This window comes from Pseudophryne corroboree, chromosome 6, assembly GCF_028390025.1.
Source record: "Pseudophryne corroboree isolate aPseCor3 chromosome 6, aPseCor3.hap2, whole genome shotgun sequence".
Lineage (NCBI taxonomy): Eukaryota > Metazoa > Chordata > Amphibia > Anura > Myobatrachidae > Pseudophryne > Pseudophryne corroboree.
The window spans coordinates 5,862,559-5,883,112 of NC_086449.1; the positions used below are offsets into that span (position 1 = coordinate 5,862,559).

General features: G+C 51.0%; 1 protein-coding gene across 1 annotated transcript in view; it reads right to left on the bottom strand.

Annotated features, from left to right (window-relative positions):
* Positions 1–1,979: 1,979 nt before the first annotated feature.
* TSC22D4 (TSC22 domain family member 4) overlaps positions 1,980–20,554 on the bottom strand; it is a 41,191-nt gene continuing 22,616 nt past the window's right edge. Inside the window, exons 2-4 of the mRNA XM_063929471.1 lie at positions 6,203–6,631; positions 3,163–3,308; positions 1,980–2,028 (exon numbers count right to left, since the gene is read on the bottom strand). Coding sequence (XP_063785541.1) covers positions 1,980–2,028; positions 3,163–3,308; positions 6,203–6,631 — 624 coding nt within the window. The remainder of the gene's footprint in view (positions 2,029–3,162; positions 3,309–6,202; positions 6,632–20,554) is intronic.

Below are 20,554 nucleotides of genomic sequence, written 5' to 3' on the forward strand. Positions count from 1 at the left end.
GTACAGGAATAGTAGAGAGATACAGGACAGGATGGAGGTGTAGTGACAGCTGTGTGTGTGGGGTCAGTACAGGAATAGTAGAGAGATACAGGACAGGATGGAGGTGTAGTGACAACTGTGTGTGTGGGGTCAGTACAGGAATAGTAGAAAGATACAGGACAAGATGGAGGTGTAGTGACAGAGCTGTGTGTGTGAGAGGTCAGTACAGGAATAGTAGAGAGATACAGGACTGGATGGAGTTGTAGTAACAGAGCTGTGTGTGTGTGTGTGTGTGTGTGTGTGTGTGTGTGTGTGTGTGTGTGTGTGTGTGTGTGTGTGTGTGTGTGTATGTGGGGTTAGTACAGGAATAGTAGAGAGATACAGGACAGGATGGAGGTGTAGGGACAGAGCTGTGTGTGTGTGTGTGTGTGTGTGTGTGTGTGTGTGTGTGTGTGTGTGTGTGTGTGTGTGAGGTCAGTGCAGGAATAGAGAGATACAGGACAGGATGGAGGTGTAGTGACAGAGCTGTGTGTGTGTGGTCAGTACAGGAATAGTAGAGAGATACAGGACAGGATGGAGGTGTAGTGACAGAGCTGTGTGTGTGTGAGGTGTCAGTACAGGAATAGTAGAGAGATACAGGACAGGATGGAGGTGTAGTGACAGAGCGCTGTGTGAGGGGTCAGTAGAGGAATAGTAGAGAGATACAGGACAGGATGGAGGTGTAGTGACAGAGCTGTGTGTGTGTAAGGTCAGTACAGGAATAGTAGAGAGATACAGAGCAGGATGGAGGTGTAGTGACAGCTGTGTGTTTGTGGTCAGTACAGGAATAGTAGGGAGATACAGGACAGGATGGAGGTGTAGTGACAGCTGTGTGTGTGGGGTCAGTACAGGAATAGTAGAGAGATACAGGACAGGATGAAGGTGTAGTGACAGACTGTGTGTGTGTGGGGTCAGTACAGGAATAGTAGAGAGATACAGGACAGGATGGAGGTGTAGTGACAGAGCTGTGTTTGTGAGGTCAGTACAGGAATAGTAGAGAGATACAGGACAGGATGGAGGTGTAGTGACAGAGCTGTGTGTGTGTGTGGTCAGTGCAGGAATAGAGAGATACAGGACAGGATGGAGGTGTAGTGACAGAGCTGTGTGTGTGTGAGGTCAGTGCAGGAATAGAGAGATACAGGACAGGATGGAGGTGTAGTGACAGGACTGTGTGTGTGTGAGGTCAGTACAGGAATAGTAGAGAGATACAGGACAGGATGGAGGTGTAGTGACAGCTGTGTGTGTGGGGTCAGTACAGGAATAGAGAGATACAGGACAGGATGGAGGTGTAGTGACAGCTGTGTGTGTGGGGTCAGTACAGGAATAGTAGAGAGATACAGGACAGGATGGAGGTGTAGTGACAGAGCTGTGTGTGTGGGGTCAGTACAGGAAAAGTAGAGAGATACAGGACAGGATGGAGGTGTAGTGACAGAGCTGTGTGTGTGTGTGTGTGAGGTTAGTACAGGAATAGTAGAGAGATACAGGACAGGATGGAGGTGTAGTGACAGAGCTGTGTGTGTGAGGTCAGTACAGGAATAGTAGAGAGATACAGGACAGGATGGAGGTGTAGTGACAGCTGTGTGTGTAGGGTCAGTACAGGAATAGCAGAGAGATACAGGACAGGATGGAGGTGTAGTGACAGAGCTGTGTGTGTGGGGTCAGTACAGGAATAGTAGAGAGACACAGGACACGATGGAGGTGTAGTGACAGAGCTGTGTGTGTGTGTGGGGTCAGTACAGGAATAGTAGAGAGATACAGGACAGGATGGAGGTGTAGTGACAGAGCTGTGTTTGTGTGAGGAGAGTACAGGAGTAGCAGAGAGATACAGGACAGGATGGAGGTGTAGTGACAGATCTGTGTGTGTGTGGGGTCAGTACAGGAATAGCAGGGAGATACAGGACAGGATGGAGGTGTAGTGACAGAGCTGTGTGTGGGGGGTCAGTACAGGAATAGCAGAGAGACTAGTTACTCACCATAGCCTGTTCTATCTTGTTGTCTATGGCCTCCATACTGTTACACAGGAGCCAGTGAGGTTGGGGAGACAGAGAGATCAGAATGAGTGCCAGTAGTAATATAATTATTATTACTCTTTATATATAGCCCTGCCTTAGTAAGGAGATTATTACACGCAGTGTACAATTACATGATGCCCCTAGACACATGAGCTTACAGTCTCATCGATGTGGGGGAGGTTACTACATAGATGTTTCTGATGGGGGCAGGGCTCTCTTCTCTCTGTGTGTTTGGCAATACTCAGTCCTGTTTTATTGCTGCAAGTTTCCTGTTGCCCACTGTGGGGTGTGCTGGTGCTATATACATAGAAGTGCTGTGTACGGTGTTTCTATGAGCCTCAGGGTTTAGTGTCTGCCTGTGAAATTCCCACCTCACATTCCACAGGAACATTCCAGCGAGGAGCTTGTCTGAGAGCCGTCTCTTGTCCTGCACTGCACCCCTACCATCGCGTTTCACTGTGCTAAGGCGCATTTCACTGTGCTAAGGCGCGTTTCACTGTGCTAAGGCGCGTTTCACTGTACTAAGGCGTGTTTCACTGTGCTAAGGCGCGTTTCACTGTGATAAGGCGCATTTCACTGTGATAAGGCGCATTTCACTGTGTTAAGACGCGTATCACTGGGCCAAGGTGTATTTCACTGTGCTAAGGCGCATTTCACTGTGCTAAGTCGCATTTCACTGTACTAAGGTGCGTTTCACTGTGCTACGGTGTATTTCACTGTGCTAAGGCGCGTTTCACTGTGCTAAGGGTATGTTTGGTGGCAGTGACTGGTCTATTGCTTATATCTCTTTATTACAGCGGCCTTTGTACAGATAAAATTGCCCTTTCCCATTATGTATCCTATACGGCCCATCTCCACCACCTATAGAACGTGTAAAATTCACATTATCTTTAACGGGTTATAACCAAGTACTGGGAACAGCGTCCTAAATGCCCAGTCTACCCCATGGGCTCAGAGTGTGGCCCTTTATTTTCGTACCTACCCACCCAGGCCGTCCAATCAGTGGAGAGTATTACTGGTATGTGCTGAGCCAGCAGTTACCGCTATAAACAGGAACAATTGTGCAGAAGCCCTCCTGAGGTTAGAGGGATCTGGATTCATGGTTGTGACTGCGCGGCCCCCGGCCCCATACCTGCACTGTTCCATCTCGTCTCCCATGTTGAAAACCGTCTGAGCCAGCAAAAGTCGTTCATTGAATACATCGGAAACCGGGCGTCCGGGACGCGCGCCGCTCTGCGTAGTGTTGGGCGGTGACGCTGGAAGAGGCAGAGGAGATCGCTGCCAAGGAAAAAATACCAAAATACAATCATCAGAAGTGTATAATTTCCATTCAGACCCCGCACTGCTCTATTATTACTATTATTATGTGTAAATGTAATCCGGAACGTTATTGCCTTATCAACGGCAGTAGCTATTGGGGTTTACCCTTATCTATGCCCACTGAGCCTGCCCCTCCCCCTGCAGGGTGACACAGACAGAAGGGAGCTATGAGCCTGTCCCTCCCCCTGCAGGGTGACACAGACAGAAGGGAGATATGAGCCTGCCCCTCCCCCTGCAGGGTGACAGACAGAAGGGAGATATGAGCCTGCCCCTCCCCCTGCAGGGTGACACAGACAGAAGGGAGCTATGAGCCTGTCCCTCCCCCTGCAGGGTGACACAGACAGAAGGGAGCTGTGAGCCTGCCCTCCCCCCCCCCCCCCCCTGCAAGGTGACACAGACAGAAGGGAGATATGAGCCTGTCCCTCCTCCTGCAGGGTGACACAGACAGAAGGGAGATATGAGCCTGCCCCTCCCCGTGCAGGGTGACAGACAGAAGGGAGATATGAGCCTGCCCCTCCCCCTGCAGGGTGACACAGACAGAAGGGAGCTATGAGCCTGCCCCTCCCCCCGCAGGGTGACACAGACAGAAGAGAGCTATGAGCCTGCCCCTCCCCCTGCAGGGTGACACAGACAGAAGGGAGATATGAGCCTGTCCCTCCCCCTGCAGGGTGACACAGACAGAAGGGAGCTGTGAGCCTGCCCCCCCCCCCCCCCCCCCCTGCAGGGTGACACAGACAGAAGGGAGATATGAGCCTGTCCCTCCTTCTGCAGGGTGACACAGACAGAAGGGAGATATGAGCCTGTCCCTCCTCCTGCAGGGTGACACAGACAGAAGAGAGCTATGAGCCTGCCCCTCCCCCTGCAGGGTGACACAGACAGAAGGGAGCTGTGAGCCTGCCCCCCCCCCCCCCCCCCCTGCAGGGTGACACAGACAGGAGGGAGATATGAGCCTGTCCCTCCTCCTGCAGGGTGACACAGACAGAAGGGAGATATGAGCCTGTCCCTCCCCCTGCAGGGTGACACAGACAGAAGGGAGCTGTGAGCCTGCCCCCCCCCCCCCTGCAGGGTGACACAGACAGAAGGGAGATATGAGCCTGTCCCTCCTCCTGCAGGGTGACACAGACAGAAGAGAGCTATGAGCCTGCCCCTCCCCCTGCAGGGTGACACAGACAGAAGGGAGCTGTGAGCCTGCCCCCCCCCCCTGCAGGGTGACACAGACAGAAGGGAGATATGAGCCTGTCCCTGCTCCTGCAGGGTGACACAGACAGAAGGGAGATATGAGCCTGTCCCTCCCCCTGCAGGGTGACACAGACAGAAGGGAGCTATGAGCCTGCCCCTCCCCCTGCAGGGTGACACAGACAGAAGAGAGCTATGAGCCTGCCCCTCCCCCTGCAGGGTGACACAGACAGAAGGGAGATATGAGCCTGTCCCTCCTCCTGCAGGGTGACACAGACAGAAGGGAGATATGAGCCTGTCCCTCCCCCTGCAGGGTGACACAGACAGAAGGGAGCTGTGAGCCTGCCCCCCCCCCCCCCCCTGCAGGGTGACACAGACAGAAGGGAGCTATGAGCCTGCCCCTCCCCCTGCAGGGTGACACAGACAGAAGGGAGATATGAGCCTGTCCCTCCTCCTGCAGGGTGACACAGACAGAAGAGAGCTATGAGCCTGCCCCTCCCCCTGCAGGGTGACACAGACAGAAGGGAGATATGAGCCTGTCCCTCCCCCTGCAGGGTGACACAGACAGAAGGGAGCTGTGAGCCTGCCCCCCCCCCCCCCCCCCCTGCAGGGTGACACAGACAGAAGGGAGATATGAGCCTATCCCTCCTCCTGCAGGGTGACACAGACAGAAGGGAGATATGAGCCTGCCCCTCCTCCTGCAGGGTGACACAGACAGAAGGGAGATATGAGCCTGCCCCTCCCCCTGCAGGGTGACACAGACAGAAGGGAGATATGAGCCTGTCCCTCCCCCTGCAGGGTGACACAGACAGAAGGGAGATATGAGCCTGCCCCTCCTCCTGCAGGGTGACACAGACAGAAGGGAGATATGAGCCTGCCCCTCCCCCTGCAGGGTGACACAGACAGAAGGGAGATATGAGCCTGCCCCTCCCCCTGCAGGGTGACACAGACAGAAGGGAGATATGAGCCTGTCCCTCCCCCTGCAGGGTGACACAGACAGAAGGGAGCTGTGAGCCTGCCCCTCCCCCTGCAGGGTGACACAGACAGAAGGGAGATATGAGCCTATCCCTCCTCCTGCAGGGTGACACAGACAGAAGAGAGCTATGAGCCTGCCCCTCCCCCTGCAGGGTGACACAGACAGAAGGGAGCTGTGAGCCTGCCCCCCCCCCTCCCCCCCCCCCCCTGCAGGGTGACACAGACAGAAGGGAGATATGAGCCTGTCCCTCCTCCTGCAGGGTGACACAGACAGAAGGGAGATATGAGCCTGTCCCTCCCCCTGCAGGGTGACACAGACAGAAGGGAGCTGTGAGCCTGCCCCCCCCCCCCCCCCCCCTGCAGGGTGACACAGACAGAAGGGAGATATGAGCCTGTCCCTCCTCCTGCAGGGTGACACAGACAGAAGAGAGCTATGAGCCTGCCCCTCCCCCTGCAGGGTGACACAGACAGAAGGGAGCTGTGAGCCTGCCCCCCCCCCCCCTCCACCCCCCTGCAGGGTGACACAGACAGAAGGGAGATATGAGCCTGTCCCTCCTCCTGCAGGGTGACACAGACAGAAGGGAGCTATGAGCCTGTCCCTCCTCATGCAGGGTGACACAGACAGAAGGGAGATATGAGCCTGCCCCTCCCCCTGCAGGGTGACACTGAGGGACCACAGTATTATGTACATGAGGACTCACCAGAGCTGCGGCCTCTCTCTCTGTGGCGGTGCCCAGTAGAGGGACCCCTATGGACCTGGGGATGAGCTGGCCCTTTGCCCCGGCACCGGGTGAGAGCAGTAAGGGTGAGGTTGGGGTAGCTCGGGGGAGACCGGAATCCAGGGAGTGTCCTGCTCCAGCCCTGTGCTGGGCGCCCACCTCCTGGTGGTAAAACTCTACACATGTCCATCGCCCCTTCTGATACCTCCGTCCTCCCCCCAGCGGAGCCTGATCCAGTCGCACCAGCCGGAAGCGGGAAGTGGGGGGTGAACGAGGGCCATTGGGGGGTGTTGGGGATGGAGAGCGCTCCACAGAGATAGGGGACAGTGGTGAGGAAGGCTGGTAGTCAGTGGTCACACTGGTGATCTGGAATCCACTGCGCTTCTTCCCCAAGCTCATGGTAGAGTCTTCCTGCTGGGAGAGAGAGAGGATGTCACTACACCGCCATACCGCACCTCTATTCCTGTACACACAGCATGTCACTACACCGCCATACCGCACCTCTATTCCTGTACACACAGCACGTCACTACACCGCCATACCGCACCTCTATTCCTGTACACACAGCACGTCACTACACCGCCATACCGCACCTCTATTCCTGTACACACAGCATGTCACTACACCGCTATACCACACCTCTATTCCTGTACACACAGCATGTCACTACACCGCTATACCACACCTCTATTCCTGTACACACTCCATGTCTCTACACCGCCATACCGCACCTCTATTCCTGTACACACAGCATGTCACTACACCGCTATACCACACCTCTATTCCTGTACACACAGCATGTCACTACACCGCTATACAACACCTCTATTCCTGTACACACAGCATGTCACTACACCGCCATACCGCACCTCTATTCCTGTACACACAGCATGTCACTACACCGCCATACCGCACCTCTATTCCTGTACACACAGCACGTCACTACACCGCCATACCGCACCTCTATTCCTGTACACACAGCACGTCACTACACCGCCATACCGCACCTCTATTCCTGTACACACAGCATGTCACTACACCGCTATACCACACCTCTATTCCTGTACACACAGCATGTCACTACACCGCTATACCACACCTCTATTCCTGTACACACTCCATGTCTCTACACCGCCATACCGCACCTCTATTCCTGTACACACAGCATGTCACTACACCGCTATACCACACCTCTATTCCTGTACACACAGCATGTCACTACACCGCTATACAACACCTCTATTCCTGTACACACAGCATGTCACTACACCGCTATACCACACCTCTATTCCTGTACACACTCCATGTCACTACACCGCCATACCGCACCTCTATTCCTGTACACACAGCATGTCACTACACCGCTATACCACACCTCTATTCCTGTACACACAGCATGTCTCTACACCGCTATACCTCACCTCTATTCCTGTACACACAGCATGTCACTACACCGCACCTCTATTCCTGTACACACAGCATGTCACTACACCGCCATACCGCACCTCTATTACTGTACACACATGTCACTACACCGCTATACCCCACCTCTATTCCTGTACACACAGCGATGTCACTACACCGCTATACCCCACCTCTATTCCTGTACACACAGCATGTCACTACACCGCTATACCACACCTCTATTCCTTTACACACTCCATGTCAATACACCGCTATACCCCACCTCTATTCCTGTACACACAGCATGTCACTACACCGCTATACCACACCTCTATTCATGTACACACAGCATGTCACTACACCGCTATACCACACCTCTATTCCTGTACACACAGCATGTCACTACACCGCCATACCACACCTCTATTCATGTACACACAGCATATCACTACACCGCCATACCGCACCTCTATTCCTGTACACACAGCATGTCACTACACCGCCATACCGCACCTCTATTCCTGTACACACAGCATGTCACTACACCGCCATACCGCACCCCTATTCCTGTACACACAGCATGTCACTACACCGCTATACCGCACCTCTATTCCTGTACACACAGCATGTCACTACACCGCTATACACCACCTCTATTCCTGTACACACAGCACGTCACTACACCGCTATACCACACCTCTATTCCTGTACACACAGCATGTCACTACACCGCCATACCGCACCTCTATTCCTGTACACACAGTATGTCACTACACCGCCATACCGTACCTCTATTCCTGTACACACAGCATGTCACTACACCGCTATACCACACCTCTATTCCTGTACACACAGCATGTCACTACACCGCTATACCACACCTCTATTCCTGTACACACAGCATGTCACTACACCGCTATACCACACCTCTATTCCTGTACACACAGCATGTCACTACACCGCTATACCCCACCTCTATTCCTGTACACACAGCATGTCACTACACCGCTATACCACACCTCTATTCCTGTACATACAGCATATCACTACACCGCTATACCCCACCTCTATTCCTGTACACACAGCATATCACTACACCGCTATACCACACCTCTATTCCTGTACACTCAGCATTTCACTACACCGTTATACCCCACCTCTATTCCAGTACACACAGCACGTCGCTACACCGCTATACCTCACCTATATTCCTGTACACACAGCATGTCACTACACCGCTATACCACACCTCTATTCATGTACACACAGCGTGTCACTACACCGCTATACCGCACCTCTATTCCTGTACATACAGCATATCACTACACCGCTATACCACACCTCTATTCATGTACACACAGCGTGTCACTACACCGCTATACCACACCTCTATTCCTGTACATACAGCATATCACTACAACGCTATACCCCACCTCTATTCCTGTACACACAGCATGTCACTACACCGCTATACCACACCTCTATTCCTGTACACACAGCGATGTCTCTACACCGCCATACCGCACCTATATTCCTGTACACACAGCACGTCACTACACCGCTATACCACACCTCTATTCATGTACACACAGCGTGTCACTACACCGCTATACCGCACCTCTATTCCTGTACATACAGCATATCACTACACCGCTATAACGCACCTCTATTCCTGTACACACAGCATATCACTACACCGCTATACCCCACCTCTATTCCTGTACACACAGCGATGTCACTACACCGCTATACCGCACCTCTATTCCTGTACACACAGCATGACACTACACCGCCTTACCACACCTCTATTCCTGTACACACATGTCACTACACCGCTATACCGCACCTCTATTCATGTACACACAGCATATCACTACACCGCTATACCGCACCTCTATTCATGTACACACAGCGTGTCACTACACCGCTATACCACACCTCTATTCCTGTACATACAGCATATCACTACAACGCTATACCCCACCTCTATTCCTGTACACACAGCATGTCACTACACCGCTATACCACACCTCTATTCCTGTACACACAGCATGTCACTACACCGCTATACAACACCTCTATTCCTGTACACACAGCATGTCACTACACCGCTATACCACACCTCTATTCCTGTACACACTCCATGTCAAGACACCGCCATACCGCACCTCTATTCCTGTACACACAGCATGTCACTACACCGCTATACCACACCTCTATTCCTGTACACACAGCATGTCTCTACACCGCTATACCTCACCTCTATTCCTGTACACACAGCATGTCACTACACCGCACCTCTATTCCTGTACACACAGCATGTCACTACACCGCCATACCGCACCTCTATTACTGTACACACATGTCACTACACCGCTATACCCCACCTCTATTCCTGTACACACAGCGATGTCACTACACCGCTATACCCCACCTCTATTCCTGTACACACAGCATGTCACTACACCGCTATACCACACCTCTATTCCTTTACACACTCCATGTCAATACACCGCTATACCCCACCTCTATTCCTGTACACACAGCATGTCACTACACCGCTATACCACACCTCTATTCATGTACACACAGCATGTCACTACACCGCTATACCACACCTCTATTCCTGTACACACAGCATGTCACTACACCGCCATACCACACCTCTATTCATGTACACACAGCATATCACTACACCGCCATACCGCACCTCTATTCCTGTACACACAGCATGTCACTACACCGCCATACCGCACCTCTATTCCTGTACACACAGCATGTCACTACACCGCCATACCGCACCCCTATTCCTGTACACACAGCATGTCACTACACCGCTATACCGCACCTCTATTCCTGTACACACAGCATGTCACTACACCGCTATACACCACCTCTATTCCTGTACACACAGCACGTCACTACACCGCTATACCACACCTCTATTCCTGTACACACAGCATGTCACTACACCGCCATACCGCACCTCTATTCCTGTACACACAGTATGTCACTACACCGCCATACCGTACCTCTATTCCTGTACACACAGCATGTCACTACACCGCTATACCACACCTCTATTCCTGTACACACAGCATGTCACTACACCGCTATACCACACCTCTATTCCTGTACACACAGCATGTCACTACACCGCTATACCACACCTCTATTCCTGTACACACAGCATGTCACTACACCGCTATACCCCACCTCTATTCCTGTACACACAGCATGTCACTACACCGCTATACCACACCTCTATTCCTGTACATACAGCATATCACTACACCGCTATACCCCACCTCTATTCCTGTACACACAGCATATCACTACACCGCTATACCACACCTCTATTCCTGTACACTCAGCATTTCACTACACCGTTATACCCCACCTCTATTCCAGTACACACAGCACGTCGCTACACCGCTATACCTCACCTCTATTCCTGTACACACAGCATGTCACTACACCGCTATACCACACCTCTATTCATGTACACACAGCGTGTCACTACACCGCTATACCGCACCTCTATTCCTGTACATACAGCATATCACTACACCGCTATACCACACCTCTATTCATGTACACACAGCGTGTCACTACACCGCTATACCACACCTCTATTCCTGTACATACAGCATATCACTACAACGCTATACCCCACCTCTATTCCTGTACACACAGCATGTCACTACACCGCTATACCACACCTCTATTCCTGTACACACAGCGATGTCTCTACACCGCCATACCGCACCTATATTCCTGTACACACAGCACGTCACTACACCGCTATACCACACCTCTATTCATGTACACACAGCGTGTCACTACACCGCTATACCGCACCTCTATTCCTGTACATACAGCATATCACTACACCGCTATAACGCACCTCTATTCCTGTACACACAGCATATCACTACACCGCTATACCCCACCTCTATTCCTGTACACACAGCGATGTCACTACACCGCTATACCGCACCTCTATTCCTGTACACACAGCATGACACTACACCGCCTTACCACACCTCTATTCCTGTACACACATGTCACTACACCGCTATACCGCACCTCTATTCATGTACACACAGCATATCACTACACCGCTATACCGCACCTCTATTCATGTACACACAGCGTGTCACTACACCGCTATACCACACCTCTATTCCTGTACATACAGCATATCACTACAACGCTATACCCCACCTCTATTCCTGTACACACAGCATGTCACTACACCGCTATACCACACCTCTATTCCTGTACACACAGCGATGTCACTACACCGCCATACCGCACCTCTATTCCTGTACACACAGCATATCACTACACCGCTATACCACACCTCTATTCATGTACACACAGCGTGTCACTACACCGCTATACCGTACCTCTATTCCTGTACATACAGCATATCACTACACCGCTATAACGCACCTCTATTCCTGTACACACAGCATATCACTACACCGCTATACCCCACCTCTATTCCTGTACACACAGCGATGTCACTACACCGCTATACCCCACCTCTATTCCTGTACACACAGCGATGTCAGTACACCGCTATACCGCACCTCTATTCCTGTACACACAGCATGACACTACACCGCCTTACCACACCTCTATTCCTGTACACACATGTCACTACACCGCTATACCGCACCTCTATTCATGTACACACAGCATATCACTACACCGCTATACCGCACCTCTATTCATGTACACACAGCGTGTCACTACACCGCTATACCACACCTCTATTCCTGTACATACAGCATATCACTACAACGCTATACCCCACCTCTATTCCTGTACACACAGCATGTCACTACACCGCTATACCACACCTCTATTCCTGTACACACAGCGATGTCACTACACCGCCATACCGCACCTCTATTCCTGTACACACAGCATATCACTACACCGCTATACCACACCTCTATTCATGTACACACAGCGTGTCACTACACCGCTATACCGTACCTCTATTCCTGTACATACAGCATATCACTACACCGCTATAACGCACCTCTATTCCTGTACACACAGCATATCACTACACCGCTATACCCCACCTCTATTCCTGTACACACAGCGATGTCACTACACCGCTATACCCCACCTCTATTCCTGTACACACAGCGATGTCAGTACACCGCTATACCGCACCTCTATTCCTGTACACACAGCATGACACTACACCGCCTTACCACACCTCTATTCCTGTACACACATGTCACTACACCGCTATACCGCACCTCTATTCATGTACACACAGCATATCATTACACCGCTGTCCGCTATACCGCACCTCTATTCCTGTACACCCAGCATGTCACTACACCGCTATACCACACCTCTGCTCCTATACATCCAGCTCACACACACCTATGTCACTACACCACATCCTACACTTCTACTCCTGTACATCCAGCTCACACAGATGCTATGTCATTACACCGCCATCCTACACTACTACTCCTGTACATCCAGCTCACACACAGCTATGTCACTACTCCGCCATCCTACACTACTACTCCTGTACATCCAGCTCACACACAGCTATGTCACTACACCGCCATCCTACAATACTACTCCTGTACATCCAGCTGACTCCCAGCTATGTCACTACTCCGCCATCCTACACTACTACTCCTTTACACACAGCTCACACACAGCTATGTCACTACACCACCATCCTACACCGCCATCCTACACTACTACTCCTGTACATCCAGCTCACACACAGCTATGTCACTATACCGCCATCCTACACTATTACTCCTGTACATCCAGCTCACTCCCAGCTATGGCTCTCATTCCGAGTTGTTCGCTCGCTAGCTGCTTTTAGCAGCAGTGCAAACGCTAAGCCGCCGCCCTCTGGGAGTGTATCTTAGCATAGCAGAATAGCAAACGAAAGGATCGTAGTGCTGCTACAAAAAAAGATTGTGCAGTTTCTGAGCAGCTATGTCACTACACCGCATTCTACACTACTACTCCTCTACATCCAGCTCACACACAGCTATGTCTCTACACCGCCACCCTACACTACTACTCCTGTACACACAGCTCACACACAGCTATGTCACTACACCGCATCCTTCACTACTACTCCTGTACACACAGGTCACACACAACTATGTCACTACACCACCATCCTACACTACTACTCCTGTACATCCAGCTCACACACAGCTATGTCACTACACCGCCATCCTACACTACTACTCCTGTACACACAGCTCACACACAGCTATGTCACTACACTGCCATCCTACACTACTACTCCTGTACATCCAGCTCACACATAGCTATGTCACTGCACCACCATCCTACACTACTACTCCTGTAGACCCGGATCACACACTACTATGTCACTACACCGCCATCATACACTACTACTCCTGTACATCCAGCTCATACACAACTATGTTACTACACCACCGTCCTACACTACTACTCCAGTACATCCAGCTCACAAAATGTTACTACACCGCATTCTACACTGCTACTCCTGTACATCCAGCTCACACACAGCTATGTCACTACACCGCATCCTACACTACTACTCCTGTACACACAGGTCACACACAGCTATGTCACTACACCGCCATCCTACACTACTACTCCTGTACATCCAGCTCACACACAGCTATGTCACTACACCGCATTCTACACTGCTACTTCTCTACATCCAGCTCACACACAGCTATGTCACTACACTGCCACCCTACACTACTACTCCTGTACACACAGCTCACACACAGCTATGTCAGTACACCGCATCCTACTGTAATACTCCAGTACATCCAGCTCACACACAGCTATGTCACTACACCGCATCCTTCACTACTACTCCTGTACACACAGGTCACACACAACTATGTCTCTACACCACCACTTTACACTACTACTCCTGTACATCCAGCTCACACACAGCTATGTCACTACACCGCATTCTACACTGCTACTCCTGCACATTCAGCTCACACACAGCTATGTCACTACACTGCCACCCTACACTACTACTCCTGTACACACAGCTCACACACAGCTATGTCACTACACCGCATCCTACAGTACTACTCCTGTACATCCAGCTCACACACAGCTATGTCACTACACCGCCACCCTACACTACTACTCCTGTACATCCAGCTCACACACAGCTATGTCACTACACCGCATCCTACACTACTACTCCTGTACATCCAGCTCACACACAGCTATGTCACTACACCACCACACTACACTACTACTCCTGTACATCCAGTTCACACACAGCTATGTCACTACACCACCATCCTACGCTACTACTCCTACACATCCAGCTCACACACAGCTATGTCACTAAACCACCATCCTACGCTACTACTCCTATACATCCAGCTCAGACACAGCTATGTCACTACACCACCATCCTACATTACTACTCCTGTACATCCAGCTCACACACAGCTACAGTATGTCACTACACCACCATCCTACACTACTACTCCTGTACATCCAGCTCACACACAGCTATGTCACTACACCGCCAACCTACACTACTACTCCTGTACATCCAGCTCACACGCAGCTATGTCACTACACCACCATCCTACACTACTACTCCTGTACATCCAGCTCACACACAGCTATGTCACTACACCACCATCCTACACTACTACTCCTGTACATCCAGCTCACACACAGCTATGTCACTACACCACCATCCTACACTACTACTCCTGTACATCCAGCTCACACAAAGTATGTCACTACACCACCATCCTACACTACTACTCCTGTACATCCAGCTCACACACAGCTATGTCACTACACCGCCATCCTACACTACTACTCCTGTACATCCAGCTCACACACAGCTATGTCACTACACCGCCATCCTACACTACTACTCCTGTACATCCAGCTCACACACAGCTATGTCACTACACCGCCATCATACACTACTACTCCTGTGCATCCAGCTCACACACAGCTATGTCACTACACCGCCATCCTACACTACTACTCCTGTACATCCAGCTCACACACAGCTATGTCACTACACCACCATCCTACACTACTACTCCTGTACATCCAGCTCACACACAGCTATGTCACTACACCGCCATCCTACACTACTACTCCTGTACATCCAGCTCACACACAGCTATGTCACTACACCACATCCTACACTACTACTCCTGTACATCCAGCTCACACACAGCTATGTCACTACACCACCATCCTACACTACTACTCCTGTACATCCAGCTCACACACAGCTATGTCACTACACCGCCATCCTACACTACTACTCCTGTACATCCAGCTCACACACAGCTATTATTTATTATTATTTATTAGCAGTTTCTTATCAGTAGCGGATCTTGCCACGGACAAGCAGGACTTTTGCCCGGGGCGCCGCCTTCCGGAGGGCGTCGCACCATGGCAAGATCCGCTACTGCTGTGCCCCCCGCTGCCCGCTGTGTCGCCTTCGTGGAGAGGACCTTTGCTGTGCGGTGCACGATGACATCATCGCGCACCGCACAGCATTTCAGCGGCGCTACTGTACTGTACAGGGGGCGTAACTGACCACGCCCCCTGTATGAAGCCACGCCCCTACTTCCCGCCCGGGGCGCAAAAAGGGCTAGAACCGGCCCTGTTTCTTATATAGCGCAGCAAATTCCATTGCGCTTTACAATTGGAAATAACAATGATATAAGAATACTGGGTAATAACAGTCATAGAGGTAGGAAGGCCCTCCATACACAGGGATAGGTGCTATCTATTGCATAGTTGTCAGCCAGATTGTAAAGGTTCTTGGTGGGCTGTATGATATCACATCACAGCAATGATCAACCAGGTTAGAGAGGAAGGGAGAGTGAAGAATGAGAAGACATGTGAGGATATGTGTGGACTGTTCTGAGTGGATGCAATTTGATAGGAAGGTTTATGAAAGTTATGTGAGCGGTTCTGGAATTTGGTACGCTTGCTTTAAGAGGTGAGTTTTCAGGGAACGCTTGAAGGTTTGGAGACTAGAGGAAAGTCTTATTGTGCGTGGGAGGGCATTCCACAGAGTGGGTGCAGCCCAATGAAAGTCCTGTAATCGTGCATGGGAGCGAGTAATGAGTGTGGCATACTTGCCTACTCTCCCGGAATGGCCGTGAGGCTCCCGAAAATAGGGTGGCGCTCCCGCCTCCCCGGAAGAGTGGGCAAGTCTCCCAGCCGAGCGCCCACCATCTGCATCTCCTAACAAACCCTCAGCGGCGTAGGTCAAAGTGGGTGGTCTGGGGGTCAGCTGATGCGATTTGCGTCATCCCCGCCCCCTGCCTTGCAATGCCAATATTATAGGCGTTGCTAGATAGGGGGTGGGGCCATGATGATGTGATCATGCGGCCTCTCCCCCCAATCCCGCCCCTAATCATCATCCACTTCGCCACGCCCCTGCTGCTCCGGCCTGGTTGCCTCCTCCCGGAGGGGGCAGCCAGATTGTCGGTAAGTAATGAGTGTGGATGAGAGACGCAGATCTTGTGCAGAGCGGAGAGGTCGGGTAGGGAGATATTATGAGATAAGAGAAGTGATGTACGTTGGTGTAGTTTGGTTAATAGCCTTGTGTGTGAGTAACAGTATTTTATATTGAATGCGGTAGAGTACAGGTAACCAATGGAGGGACTGACAGAGCGGATCTGCAGACGATGAACGTCTAGCGAGGAAGATTAGCCTCGCAGCTGCATTCAGAATGGATTATAGTGGTGAGAGTCTCTTCTTAGTAAGACCAGTCAGGAGACTATTGCAATAATCAATGCGGGAGATAATGGGGGTCATTCCGAGTTGATCGCTCGCTAGCAGTTTTTAGCAGCCATGCAAACGTATAGTCGCCGCCCACGGGGGAGTGTATTTTCGCTTTGCAGAAGTGCGAACGCCTGTGCAGCCGAGCGCCTGCAAAAACATTTTGTGCAACACAAGACCAGCCCTGATGTTACTCTTTGTGTGCGATGATTCTAACGTTGGAGGGATGGCTTTTGACATCACACACCCGCCCAGCGTTCACCCAGCCACGCCTGCGTTTTCTCCGGCACGCCTGCGTTTTTCCAAACACTCCGTGAAAACGGTCAGTTGACACCCACAAACACCCTCATTCTGTCAATCACCTTGCGGCCGGCTGTGCGATTGGAATCGTCGCTAGAACCAGTGCAAAACCACAATGGACTTTGTACCTGTACGACGCGCGTGTGCATTGCGGTGCATACGATGCGCAGACTAGCCATTTTTTCCACCATCCTACACTACTACTCCTGTACATCCATCTCACACACAGCTATGTCACTACACCACCACACTACACTACTACTCCTGTACATCCAGCTTACACACAGCTATGTCACTACACCGCATCCTACACTGCTACTCCTGTACATCCATCTCACACACAGCTATGTCACTACACCACCACACTACACTACTACTCCTGTACATCCAGCTCACACACAGCTATGTCACTACACCGCATCCTACACTGCTACTCCTGTACATCCATCTCACACACAACTATGTCACTACACCACCACACTACACTACTACTCCTGTACATCCAGCTCACACACAGCTATGTCACTACACCGCATCCTACACTGCTACTCCTGTACATCCAGCTCACACACAGCTATGTCACTACACCACCATCATACACTACTACTCCTGTACATCCAGCTCACACACAGCTATGTCACTACACAGACATCCTACACTACTACTCCTGTACATCCAGCTCACACACAGCTATGTCACTACACAGACATCCTACACTACTACTCCTGTACATCCAGCTCACACACAGCTATGTCACTACACCACCACACTACACTACTACTCCTGTACATCCAGCTCACACACAGCTATGTCACTACACCACCACACTACACTACTACTCCTGTACATCCAGCTTACACACAGCTATGTTACTACACCGCCATCCTACACTACTACTCCTGTACATCCAGCTCACACACAGCTATGTCACTACACCACCACACTACACTACTACTCCTGTACATCCAGCTTACACACAGTATGTCACTACACCACCACACTACACTACTACTCCTGTACATCCAGCTCACACACAGCTATGTCACTACACCACCACACTACACTACTACTCCTGTACATCCAGCTTACACACAGCTATGTCACTACACCGCATCCTACACTACTACTCCTGTACATCCAGCTCACACACAGCTATGTCACTACACCACCACACTACACTACTACTCCTGTACATCCATCTCACACACAGCTATGTCACTACACCACCACACTACACTACTACTCCTGTACATCCAGCTTACACACAGCTATGTCACTACACCGCATCCTACACTACTACTCCTGTACATCCAGCTCACACACAGCTATGTCACTACTCCGCCATCATACACTACTACTCCTGTACATCCAGCTTACACACAGCTATGTCACTACACCGCATCCTACACTACTACTCCTGTACATCCAGCTCACACACAGCTATGTCACTACTCCGCCATCATACACTACTACTCCTGTACATCCAGCTTACACACAGCTATGTCACTACACCGCATCCTACACTACTACTCCTGTACATCCAGCTCACACACAGCTATGTCACTACTCCGCCATCATACACTACTACTCCTGTACATCCAGCTCACACACAGCTATGTCACTACACCACCATCATACACTACTACTCCTGTACATCCAGCTCACACACAGCTATGTAACTACACCGCCATCCTACACTACTACTCCTGTACATCCAGCTCACACACAGCTATGTCACTACACCACCACACTACACTACTACTCCTGTACATCCATCTCACACACAGCTATGTCACTACACCACCACACTACACTACTACTCCTGTACATCCAGCTTACACACAGCTATGTCACTACACCGCATCCTACACTACTACTCCTGTACATCCAGCTCACACACAGCTATGTCACTACTCCGCCATCATACACTACTACTCCTGTACATCCAGCTTACACACAGCTATGTCACTACACCGCATCCTACACTACTACTCCTGTACATCCAGCTCACACACAGCTATGTCACTACACAGACATCCTACACTACTACTCCTGTACACACAGCTCACACACAGCTATGTTACTACACCGCCATCCTACACTACTACTCCTGTACATCCAGCTCACACACAGCTATGTCACTACACCACCACACTACTACTCCTGTACATCCAGCTTACACACAGCTATGTCACTACACCGCATCCTACACTACTACTCCTGTACATCCAGCTCACACACAGCTATGTCACTACACCACCACACTACACTACTACTCCTGTACATCCATCTCACACACAGCTATGTCACTACACCACCACACTACACTACTACTCCTGTACATCCAGCTTACACACAGCTATGTCACTACACCGCATCCTACACTACTACTCCTGTACATCCAGCTCACACACAGCTATGTCACTACTCCGCCATCATACACTACTACTCCTGTACATCCAGCTTACACACAGCTATGTCACTACACCGCATCCTACACTACTACTCCTGTACATCCAGCTCACACACAGCTATGTCACTACTCCGCCATCATACACTACTACTCCTGTACATCCAGCTTACACACAGCTATGTCACTACACCGCATCCTACACTACTACTCCTGTACATCCAGCTCACACACAGCTATGTCACTACTCCGCCATCATACACTACTACTCCTGTACATCCAGCTCACACACAGCTATGTCACTACACCACCATCATACACTACTACTCCTGTACATCCAGCTCACACACAGCTATGTAACTACACCGCCACCCTACACTACTACTCCTGTACATCCAGCTCACACACAGCTA